The sequence below is a fragment of the Fistularia commersonii genome, chromosome 23 (assembly GCF_037954325.1).
Source record: "Fistularia commersonii isolate RoL2024-O1a breed Wild chromosome 23, RoL_Fcom_v1.0, whole genome shotgun sequence".
In the NCBI taxonomy this organism is placed as follows: Eukaryota; Metazoa; Chordata; class Actinopteri; order Syngnathiformes; family Fistulariidae; genus Fistularia; species Fistularia commersonii.
This window is the reverse complement of record NC_141306.1, coordinates 8,187,910-8,199,486: the sequence shown is the minus strand read 5'-3', so window position 1 is coordinate 8,199,486 and position 11,577 is coordinate 8,187,910. Positions and strand designations below refer to the sequence as shown.

The 11,577-nt window shown below is 44.6% G+C and overlaps 2 protein-coding genes across 2 annotated transcripts; one reads left to right on the top strand and one right to left on the bottom strand.

The window, feature by feature from the left end:
* Positions 1-849: 849 nt before the first annotated feature.
* Positions 850-6,546, bottom strand: scpep1 (serine carboxypeptidase 1). Its single transcript, XM_086170695.1, has 13 exons — positions 6,406-6,546; positions 6,157-6,296; positions 5,449-5,538; positions 5,189-5,344; positions 4,887-4,961; positions 4,203-4,275; positions 4,000-4,037; positions 3,788-3,916; positions 3,619-3,703; positions 3,344-3,457; positions 2,185-2,322; positions 1,737-1,900; positions 850-1,588 (listed from the first exon to the last, which is right to left on the bottom strand). The coding sequence occupies exons 1-13, from the start codon at positions 6,464-6,466 to the stop codon at positions 1,526-1,528; spliced, it is 1,326 nt and encodes a 441-aa protein (XP_086026821.1). The 5' UTR covers positions 6,467-6,546; the 3' UTR covers positions 850-1,525.
* Positions 6,547-6,606: 60 nt separating this feature from the next.
* On the top strand, positions 6,607-10,968 carry coil (coilin p80). Its single transcript, XM_086170694.1, has 7 exons — positions 6,607-6,944; positions 7,773-8,724; positions 8,989-9,078; positions 9,467-9,514; positions 9,632-9,701; positions 10,237-10,325; positions 10,606-10,968. The coding sequence occupies exons 1-7, from the start codon at positions 6,694-6,696 to the stop codon at positions 10,651-10,653; spliced, it is 1,548 nt and encodes a 515-aa protein (XP_086026820.1). The 5' UTR covers positions 6,607-6,693; the 3' UTR covers positions 10,654-10,968.
* Positions 10,969-11,577: the final 609 nt, after the last annotated feature.

The following is an 11,577-nucleotide window of genomic DNA, read 5'->3' as shown; positions in this document are numbered from 1 at the left end:
ACTCTGGTATCCCAGTATTTTCATTAGACACCCTTTGGTCATCGGTACACCCGTCAGTATTGGCTGCAAGGGCAGTGGAGACTACGGGGTGTTAGCCGGTCGCCCCTGTACTGAATATGTCCAATAAACACCCGTCATCAGCAATCTTCCTGAGCAACAGAGAAACTTAACTAGGATGGATCAGAGTGTACCTGTTAGGAGTCATCTAGTGGAAACAGAAATACAAGTAAATTGATTCACACCATGCTTTCAATGACATTTAAAAGATGCTCATGTTTTCATGCAGCTCATGTTGTGGACCAAAAGCTGCAGCAGTGTGTCCAGGAACTGGCTTTTTGGCTCCATTAGTGTTCACAAGCCAAGGTGATTAAGGAGACCTTGGTCCCTAAATAAAGCGTCTCAGGACAGTGACCAGCTCTTGCAGTCCCTGTGAAGAAGTGGGGGCAAGAAGGACATCCTGTTGAGTTGCTATGATGCGGTCTGCTATGCATGTGGGTGGTCAACCCAGATCCCTAAGGCTATCATGATGAAATCAGATAAGATGCAGCCGTGACATTCTTGCTGATAAAAATTAAATCCACAATGAACCGGCAGAAAACGTGTTTCAGAGGGAAACAGACATTCAAGGTTTCCAAGGATGTGCTTGCTGTGATGTCAAAACATGAACTCAAAACTCAGATCGAATCAAACCTGTTAAAAACCATGATTAGAGGAAAATAATGCTTAAAATGGCTTCCAATCCACCCCGCTGGAAAAACAAAACAATGTTCTATTCACAAAATACAGGATAAATTTTACATGATACACAATATCCTGAGAAGTCATTAACAAAAAACAGTTTTATCAATCATTCAGAAGCACTTTATTGTATCAGTACAATTACAAAAGGTAAATCAATTAAGTGCCAACAATATAGAAAAAAAATTATTTGCAATTCATCTTGGAGCTGTGATATTGACCAGACAGAAGAAAGACAGACTCTCTGAGCCAAAGTGAATCATCAGGAAAGCTATTTGGATAAGCCTAAGGTTTGAATCCCTTTGATTATGTACACAAAATCCACATAGCCCAGGTGCCTGAATGACAAAACTGTCCAATAAATCAGCTGTGTAACACTAGAATTCATATGGCAGCCCGGCAGGATCGAGGAAACAGATGGTAATTTTGTGGTTTTTGATGCAGGTGGTCTGAACAAGTCGATGGTTTATTTTGGTTTCACTCCTTCACATTTTCTATTTACATTTTTTCCCCTCTTGAATTTGAAACAATCCTTTGGTCTTCGGAACTTTTACATGCTTCCTTTGCAGGTTTGTGCAATTCTACGAAGGCAGATGCCACCTGATGAAGGTCACATCACTAAGAGGATGGCTTGTGCAGAAACAAATGCATAAATCAAGAAACAGCCATGTAAATAATGGCTTTTAAAATAGTCAGTGGCATCTTTATTGTAGTCCAAAGAGCAATTTTGCAATGCAGTCCAGTGGTGTCATTTTGATTGTCGAAGCCTTTCAAGCCGGCATCACGATCAGACCTGCTGAGTGATCATCTTCAGCATCTGCAGAGCCATCGGGCCCTGGTCCGACGGGACCTGCAGCAGCAGACGAGACACACAGAGTTTCGTTCAATTTAAATAGAATTATTTTTGTGGTGCTCTAGTTATAATCTGCCCAACGTGCAGGATTACAAAGATCGAGTAGAGAAACCCCCAAACCAGGTGTTCCTCCCTTTTAACTCACCATGTGACCTGCTTTAAGGATCCAGAAGAAGGCAAAGTTCTTATAGGTCTTGCAGAACGCTCCGGTGACACCGGGTGACTCGGGATCATCCAGGGCGGTCCACCTCAGCTTGTTAAAACCAGCAAGACCCTCCCACTTCAGCTGCTTCACCCACTGCTCCTGGCCTGCAAGAGGTGGAGACACAGTTATGGTTCTCAAAAAAAATGGGCTGTTGATGATTCAAAATAGTATGCTTGAAAGTATAATGAAAAAAAATAACTGACCAAATCTAGTTTCTAAAGAAGAGAAGGTTGTTGAATAGTCACATTAGCTGGTGTTTAAAATAACTGAGTGGATTTCAGGATCTGCAGTCGTTTGCTACCGTTATCCCACGTTGCTATAGCAAAAACTGAGGGGGCGGGAACCAAAAAAAAACAAAAAACGGAAGCAGCACTCTAGCGGCAGTCACCCAGGGTGTCCACGATGAGGTCCAGTTGTCCGTTGTAGACTGTGACGTTGACTCCGGCGGCCAGCAGCTGGTCCACAATGTCCACCACGGGCCTCATGAAGTCTCCCGCCATGGAACTGAACACCTCTTCCGCCTGGCCTGCTCACACAGCAAAACCTATTTCAGTGATTCACAGCCTCACTCAGTCATGAGGTCTCAACACAACCCAGTGGTAACTCCAACTGTTAGCTATAAACATATTGCGATCTTTCTCTCAAAGATGGCCTTTTAGTCAAAGTCAACTTTATTGTCAACTCTACCATGTGTTCACACATACAGAGCATTGAAATACAGTTACTCTGAGAGTCACGGTGCAAAAGTACAAAACATAATTAGTCACAGAAAACAACAAGTTATGGTGAGGTGGGTATGGTCAAGGTGCCATTTTCTTTTGATTTGTTTTATTTATGTATTATTATTATTATGTGTGTTGTGCAGCAACACTCCAGGAAAAAAAAAATCTAAAGCAAGGGTGTCACTCATTTTCACAGAAGGCCACATCAGCATCATGGTTGCCCTCAAAGGGCCACATGGAACGGTAACAGTATAAATGTAACCAAATGTCATTTAAAATAAATGTAACTAACTACTCCTTAATGTTAAAGAACACTGAATTAATCACTCATTCAAATCCAAGATGCTACATATACATTTGCATAGATGTGTGTGTGTATTAAAAAAAAAAAAAAAAAAAAAAAAAAAGTTGACTAGTTGCTCTGTTACGAAGCAAGCCAATGTATTTGGATGCGGCTATTACTGGTGTTACAACATTAATCCTTTTATATTGTCAGGTTAAGAAATACACATTATTCTATCAACCAATGGATGGAATAATTCACTTGAAACTATTCAAGTGAATAAAGAAAAAAATATCATCCAACACTAGTTATGATATCAACTTTTCTCTTCCTGGATATTTAGGGATCATTTGTATTTCTCAATTCCACTTGTTCTATCATATTATATATAATATTATATTATGATTGGCATGAAATGTGGGAAATTAGTTTTAGGTCAACGCACACATTTGACTTATTTGCTTTATGATGTTCTCGCGGGCCACAGAAAATGGCTTGGTGGGCCACGTGTGATCTGAAGAGTGAGACAAGCAACACCATACCTCCCCAAGTGACAGTCGAGGGGATGATGCCAAGCTTTTTCCTGATGGCTCCATTCATCAGCTCGCTCAGGGACTGGCCGTGCAGGGGCCTGATATGGCGACGTACCTGGAGGGCTGGTAGAAAGACAAAAAAAAGGAATAAACATCAATGTTCTACCTCAGGACATCTCAATGTACCTGATTGTTCACTTTTCTGCACTTTAGAAGAAGAGAACGATAAAAAACTGGTTTAAAAAATTGAGGAGATAGGAGAATTCATACTGAAGTCATCTTACAGATGAAATCTTCTCCTGCTGTAGATGAAAGTTTGTCATCTGGGTCCTGGGTCAGAACGTTGTAGAAGTTGACTCCATTTGTGTTCTGATTTAAATGAATAAAAAGCATAATTTACACGAGATACCAGGTCTGCCTTGCGGAGCCATGCCAATGCGCCGCCCCGCCCACCTGTTCGATCACCGTCTCTGCCACCGACCACAGCTCGGTGGCTCTCTGGAACTGCTGCTTCTCCACCGCCTGTTTCACCGCTTCAGCCGCACTGCTGACGTCGCTCAGGCCCTGGTCGTCCAGGAGAGACTGCAAGGGCGTTGGAGGGGAGTTTCAGCGGGAGGATGCCGAGCGGACCGCTTCATTTAAGAGGAGTCACCGGGTTAACTTACAAGGGTGTAGAGATACGGCCCCCAGGTCATCACAGAGTCTGCAGGAAGCAAAACATGTGTAAAGAATTTGGTTTAAAGGCGTTCAGGACGCATTCCATGCATACTCATTGCCTTTTAAACTACATGAATGGTGCATTTCAATAAAACTAAGCTTTTGACTGGAGGGGAGGACTAAAATGTCTGAAGGTCAGAGTAATACCGACCCACTGGGGATATCCAGGAGTCCCCAAGGCTCACACCGGCAAAGTTGCATTTCAGAGAGCCGCTGGCGACAGCCTGAGCAGAGGGAAAGGCGAATTTGAGAGCAGCGTGGTAACACTTATGGCATTTTCTTTGGATTCAGAAGGTCCTAAAAACAGTCGAAACTGGAGAGTTCTTATCTTAAGGTTGCATTTTGTCAACCAGTGCAGGAGTTCAGTGCTTAAATCAGAATCATAATTGTGAAAGTCCTGATAAAAATAAATCACTGATCATGTTCTTTAACTCACAAACCTATTAAATCTGAAATCAGGCAGGATAGGGCCTAAACAGAAAGAACAATAGAGTGGAATTTGACTCATTTTTAATGGATTGTAAACATTAAGGGGCAGAAGCAGACATTAGAAATGATCTTTTCTTTTGAAAATAACCGTAACTTTCGAAGTATCTGGTGCAGAAATTCTACATCAAGGATACAGAGGACCAAAAACAAAACAAAAAATCATTAATATCACATTGTCAGAGCACTGTAGCTAGTGGCAAAAAAATACACAATTAAAATTAAAAATAAGTAAATCTAAATAAATCTCCACATGAGATCAAGGTTATGTCAGTATAGGTGATCAGATAGATATTCAAAGGTTTTGGTTTTTACTTTCTGCTCCTAGCTGAAAGGCCAAGGCACTAACCTTCACGAGTTCCAAAGAGATGGCTGCGGCCATCTTTCCTCCGTAGGACTCTGAGAAGATGTGGAAGGGAATGCTCTGGAGACAGAAGACATCCAGAATCTTGTAAACGGCAACATGTGAATCCAGCTCCTCAAAGAACATTTTCCCTGATCGATATGAAGTAATGCAAACTTGCTGACACCACGACTCGTTACTCATTCCAACAACCAGACCGAGTCATTTCCTGCACTTGAGGCAGAAAACAGTAATCCTAGGTCAGGTCTTCTTACTGAAACACATGCAGAATGCCGAGGCTGCAGTACCTGAAACTCTGTCTTCTCTGCGAAGAAATTTCGGAGTAGCACCAGGATGTCTGACGCCACAGTGCTCACGTTGGTCGCAAAGCCGCTTGGACTGGTGGTGTAGCTGAAGCCGGTGCCTACGGGGTTGTCGACGAATAGCACGCTGGCTGTCTGGACCTGCAAAACACACACGGCAAGCAATGAGTCGCAATTTCCAAACTCACATGTGCGCATCTTGGACAAAATGCTAAACGTCAAAATCTCAGTAAACCACGTCTCACCCAGCTGTCCTTCCTTGGTTGCAAGTCCACGTTTAAAGGTCCGATCTCTGCAAAGTTCCCGAAGCCACTTCCCGAACCGCCAGGTCCACCCTGAAGGCACAAGGGACAATAAGGTACGATAAAAGAAGAGAAACAGACCTAATAATAATTCAGCCTTTATTGTCCCATGGGAAAATTCGCTCTCTGCAATTAACCCATCATGGCTGCCATCCACCAGAGCCAGGGGAGCAGTTCGGGATTCGGTGTCTTGCTCAACAACACTTCGACACACTAGGAGGAGCCGGGAATAAAACCAGGAATGTTTGGGTCCTAGAACGATTGCTGAACATGCTGCGCCACACCACCACTAAATCTATGTGCTTTTAGGTAAGATCTATGGGTCTCCACAGAATATAAAAAATACCTGGCAATACCTGATTAACTGAACGCTAGATATTGATGTCGCTCATTCCTTGAGAGGCACCACATCCCATATGTTGTTGGAAATGTTTTTCACTGACATGAGAAAACAGCGAGGGATGGATTTAGTCCGAAGTCAGTTTGAGAGTAAAACCCACCTGACCCCAAAGCCTGACCTTTGACCCCTGGATGACTGAAATCTGACCAGTTTGATAAACATCACCAATTTTTTTTCCTGATGAGCATTTTATTAAAAACAGAAAATCAATAAAGCGACTCTACATCCACGGGTGTATGTGAGGAACTTGCCTGGAGCCACATGACCAGCGGCAGCTCCGTGTATCCTGCCGTGGGGCTGTCGGCGTAGTACAACCACCAGAACATGTTGGCCCCCGGTCTCACTTCGACGTAGTCCCAGGCCTCTTTGCCCGCCAGGGGCCCCGGGGACCCTGCACACAGGCCGGCCAGTCACTCGAGGAGACACCGGAAGAAGAACCACAAAGCATACTTGTGTGTTCTAGCTTCTTTCAAAGTTTCGAAACCAAAATCAAAACCCACCTGCGAGCACCAGGGCGGCTAGCAGGAGCAGCGTAGCCGGGACTCTCCGGGTCCAACCCATTGTTGTCGGAGGTAGCGTGAAGTGGACGGTACCGGAAGCCCAGAGTCTTTATGGACTCCTGCAGGGGATCATGTGACCCGCGATGGGGTCAGCTGACGTGATGACGGCATGGTCAGCTGACCCGCCGTCATCTCGTTACTGGTGCAGGATCCCGGAAGCGGAGCGCTTGTGCGAATTGGCCCCCGCGCACAGAGGAAGTGGAGGGATGGTGAGGGGGGGGAGGTGTCATGGCGGCTCACTGTGACCGGCCCATACGGCTACGTTTGTGCTTCGACTACCCGCCGCCGGCGGTCGTGGACTGCCGCCGGTGCTGGCTCCTCGTAGACCCCAACGCGTGCCGCGTGGTGGCGGATCTGGAGAACATCATCCGAGAAAAGTTCGAGTACAGCCGGGGAGTCGTCCTCGGCCTTTTCGTGGAGGACTTCTACCTGCCGCACACGGAGAGCATCCACGTGGTGCGAGACAACGACTGCGTCAGGTGAGTCCGCCTGCCGGCCGGTCCGCGCCACGGGTGAACGGGGTCGGTTCCGACCAGGGGTGAGGCAGACATCCCATAACGGATCGCGGTTTGTCAACTCTGGATCCGTTAACGTGAGTGATACTTAAAGGGTTGTTCTGAGCTGTACGTCCTACACCCCTCTGAGACCAAGATCGACCCACGCCCCCTGTTTAAAATCCCAAAATACACGTTCAAATTCCGCGGGTGAATCACCATCATCTTGTCTGATGCATCCATCGCCTACATCATTTCCAAGGGGCGTGAATGCACTCCATGCTTCCAGCCCTTGTTCAGCGAATATCCCCGGTTGGAGGCATTTCTGCATGGAGTTTGACTGCACCCCCTCCCGTGTCTGCGTGGGTTTCCTCCCACAGTTCAGAAACATGCAGAAGGTTGATGTGACAATCTGCACCGACATGTGAATGGCCGAATGTCTGTATGATGTGTGAATGAGAGGGTTTATGTCTCTATATGCCCCCCTGTTATCATCTGGCGACCAAGGCTGAACTGCCTCTCACCCATTGGTGACAACCAATTTAAATAAGTCAATGGATAAATGAATGAATTTGACACTAAGTGTCATGACTAAATATTTAGTTAGTGCATATATGAAATCTTGAAGTTATCAACAAATATCCATTCTCTGAAACAACAGCAGATCTATGAGCTCTGCTGATGGAGGTCACTGGCACAAGCAAGAGGTCACAGACCAATGCGAATATATCCTTATTTACTTTGGCAAAAAGGCACCAAATAAGCTTTCTAGAACACCTGCAAAGCAAATGTGTTGTTTTTTTTTATTCCCAGTGTGAAGGTGAACTCTGTGACCCAGGTCAATGACCAGAGAGGACTCCAACATGCACAGAAGGAAAAGCACAGGAAGAGAGAGCGGCCTGCGGAGAGCAGCGAGCCAGAGGAGAACGGTGTGAGCGTGGAACACAAGAAGAAAAAGAAGAGCAAGCGAAGCGAGACTTTGGATGAGGGGGCCAAGCCCAAATCTGGGGATGGTGGGAAAAAGAAGTCAAAAGACAAAACGCCCGAGAAGAAGAAAAAGAGGAGAGCATTGGAAAACAACATTAAAGATTCCCAACAACCTCCAGTCTCCACTGGAAAAATCCCCGCCGGCCTGGAGCAGCTGGTTCAAAGTGTGAAGAAGAAGAAGAAAAAGTCTGCAGTGGTGCAGGCAAAAACTCAGAATCCCTTCACTTCAGACTCCAGCAGCAGTAATGAGGAGGAAGAGCCCAAAAGGCCAGCCTCCACCCAAGCTGCTTCCAAGACCCCTGTCAGCGCCAAACCAGTTCACCCACCTTCCTCATCCTCTTCAGAAACGGACTCCTCCTCAGATGAGGCTGCGACTAAAACCGTCAAGGCAACAAACAAATCTCTGACTTCCACCAGTCCCAGATTAATTTGTCACACGCAATTTCAGCCGTCCTCGTCCGTGCCGGTTTCTGATAAGCTGGCGCCCCTTAATGAAAAAACTGTTGAACCGCCCCAAAACACAAACGATGAGGAGGAAATACAGCTGGTCATCCGGAAGCCCATGCAATGGGCGCCCTGTAGCAGGGGCGGCCTCCCGTCCATGCGAGGCCGCGGCCGCGGAGCAGATTGGCGAGATTGGCGAGGCGGAGGTCCCGGAAAGAGAGGGCGGGGAGAAGGTCGAGGCGGCGCCCGAGGGGGCAGGCTGTTCGACCGCAGCCAATCCCAGGAGCCAACCTGCCTGACGGATTCACTGACCAACGTGTCTGTCGTCCTGCAGGTCTGCATGCGCATGGCCTCACCTTTAATTAACTCTAGAATAACAGTTTTGAATAAACAAGCAATTTATAGTTACACTACTGCATGCGTTACATTTTCAGTTTGGCTTTCAGAGTGAAATCAATACTTTTGGGTTCACAAAAATAATTTTGTGGCACTAGTGTGCATAGAACATAATAGATATCTCATATGTCTGCTGTGTATTATGATGTCCCTGGTGTGAAATGCAAACAAGCGGAGTTATCTTGTGACTCCATATGTGTAGAATGGAGAACAACATTCAGCCAGACGGGACTACAGTTCCATGCCCATCCTGGCGGCCCCCCCTCTGGTGGGGCAGAGCATTGCCTTCAAGGTGAGCCACCTCTTTTTCTGTCTTTATCCACGCCTTTTGACTTTTGTTCACTCTTGACCAAAAAAAAAGGGAATCATCCAATTTTCACTCTTAAGATTCTTGCAGCTTTTGAAGTCAGCATTTTCTTTTTGAAATTGTTTCTGTCGTAAAGTTTCCCAATATTTTTCAGACTCAACGAATAAGTAGTTTATTATAAAGTTGCATGCAAGCTCATACCAGCGTGTCAAGCAGTTTGCTTTTCAGGAAAAGGATGTTGCTTTGAGAAAAAAAAATTCTTTTATGGATGTCAAATGTCCTTCAGGTCACAACTCAAAGTAAAAAAAAAAATGTCCAGGAGCTTTTGTCCAAATGTCTTACATAATTATTTCATGTGTTTGCTTCATCCCAGCTGCTGGAGCTAACAGAAAATTACACGCCAGAGGTATCAAATTATAAGGTGGGTGCATTATGTTATTGCTATAAAGGAAATAAAAAGGATGCCAGAATGTTAATCATCCATCCCAGGAGCGGTCGCACTGAGCTACTTAACCGATCTTGAATCTGTGTGGTATAGGAGGGAAAGATTGTCAGCTTTGACCCGACGACCAAACAGATCGAGCTGGAGCTGCTCAATCCCTCCCAAGGTAGGTCTCATTGTGCATGTCAGCCCCTACATTAACATGATAACATGCTGAACCCATGGGGACGGTACACATTCCCACCACCTCTAAAACAGGTTCAACCTGGGGGCTTCTGTGTGGAGTCTCCCTTGTTTCCTCTGGGTTCTCTTGTCTCCTCACACCATCCAAAAACATGCAGAAGGTGAATTAAAAACTCAAAATTGAACCAAAAATGCTGTATAATTACAAACACAGGCATGCTTTCGTCAAAGTCTTTGCCAGGCTTGAGTAGAAAAGGAGCCGTTCATGGAGTCATCGTGGAACTGCTAGTTTTTGATAATCTTTTCTCTGATTGAAACGATGTGTCTCATAAACTATAATTGCACTTATGATGCTTAGAATTCTGCGTTTACCTATTGGAAACGAGCCAACAAAAAATGCTGTACTCCAAACATCTCTTCCCGATACTAGATACTTCCTACACTGACGTTTTAATGGAGCATTTTCTCAGGTGTTGTTCTCATCATTTCTAATAAACTTTTTTTTTTTTGTCTCTCAGCTCCTGTGGAGCCCGGCAAGTTTGATCTGGTTTATCAGAATCCGGATGGTTCAGAGTGGGTGGAGTACGCCGTGTCCAGAGGGTCCCGGGTAAGCCTCAGCAAACACTTGAGACCCAAGTCGTTTTCCTCGGCTATACTTATGCATCATAGCAATGTCATAGGACAAGATTATACCACCACCTTGTCTTGCTGCTCTTGTTTAATAAACATTCCTCGCAAGCTGACATCTGTTTCCTCACTGAGAGGCCTCATACTTTTCTTGATCTGACTGACCAAAACAAATGCATTTTTAAAAGTCTATACTTTCAATCCTGTAGCTTTTACTTCCACCTCCAACCAACAAATCCCACTTTATTTTACACCCACAGCTATGTGAACACTGGGACTCCCTGCTGGAACCGAGGCTGGTCATTTAAACCTGACGCGAACCCCCGTACGGATCAGACCTTTTGTGGACTGACTGTGTTTCCTGGCCCTTTTTAATGGTTTACTTTTTTCACATCACTTAATCAGTTTGGTCAGCAGTACATATCTTTCTTTCTCACAGTTTCAAACGGCAGTATTACAAATGTGTAATATGGTTTTAAAACTATTTAAAGTGACCATTTTTAATGTGAATGTGACAATGATATTTTCATGACAGGGGCATAGTAGTTTCATGTTGCACAGGGATGTGATTGATTTAAATCTTGTATAGAGCTTTTTTTCAAATAAAATCTCACATTGTTTCTATAAAACAGTATGTGTGCTTGTGGGTGTATGAACTAGTACTTCATGCGACACAAAGGACTGACGTGGTAACATGAACAATGTTTCGCAAATCTTAGCACATTAGTGTATTCAGTGAGAAGACATTAAGGGGAAATACGGTGGCTACTTGGAAAATTTTAATGTTGCGATCATGCTTTTCAAAACACAAGTGACACTACAGATGGTTTTGTATTGTCTCGATCCTCAGTGATTGATACAGTGTGTTGTAACATTAATAGAAATGTACCAAGAAATGTTAGGTCTCATTAATAACACATGCACATGTGTAAATACGCAAGTCTATTAATCTGAGATATTGCGATGAGACATATTAAGATTGTTAAAACCAGAAAAGTAACTTAGATGTTCCACCAATTAATTGAATTGATAAATTTAAATGGTCAGTATTTAAAAGCATGATAATTGTATTGCTCGAATGTATTTTGAAAACAAGGGAAAGACTTTTCTACAGATTAGAAACTCGGGCATTTTATTTTTCTTTCAGGCGTTTTTCAATCGCGTATTTCTTTTTCCGGTGTCTGCTTCGGGCGGCTTCCGGTCCTGCGCTGCGCAGACACCTGTCCCGCAGC

Excerpts from the sequence above, each read along its gene's own strand:
- scpep1 (XM_086170695.1), bottom strand. The coding sequence starts at position 6,466 with ATGGGTTGGACCCGGAGAGTCCCGGCTACGCTGCTCCTGCTAGCCGCC. Across the intron at positions 4,038-4,202 it reads CTCCTGGATATCCCCAGTGG|ACTCTGTGATGACCTGGGGG; the intron begins GTCGGTATTACT and ends TGCTTCCTGCAG. Across the intron at positions 3,917-3,999 it reads GGCCGTATCTCTACACCCTT|TCTCTCCTGGACGACCAGGG; the intron begins GTAAGTTAACCC and ends ACGCCCTTGCAG.
- coil (XM_086170694.1), top strand. The coding sequence starts at position 6,694 with ATGGCGGCTCACTGTGACCGGCCCATACGGCTACGTTTGTGCTTCGAC. Across the intron at positions 9,079-9,466 it reads GGCAGAGCATTGCCTTCAAG|CTGCTGGAGCTAACAGAAAA; the intron begins GTGAGCCACCTC and ends GCTTCATCCCAG. Across the intron at positions 9,702-10,236 it reads GCTGCTCAATCCCTCCCAAG|CTCCTGTGGAGCCCGGCAAG; the intron begins GTAGGTCTCATT and ends TTTGTCTCTCAG.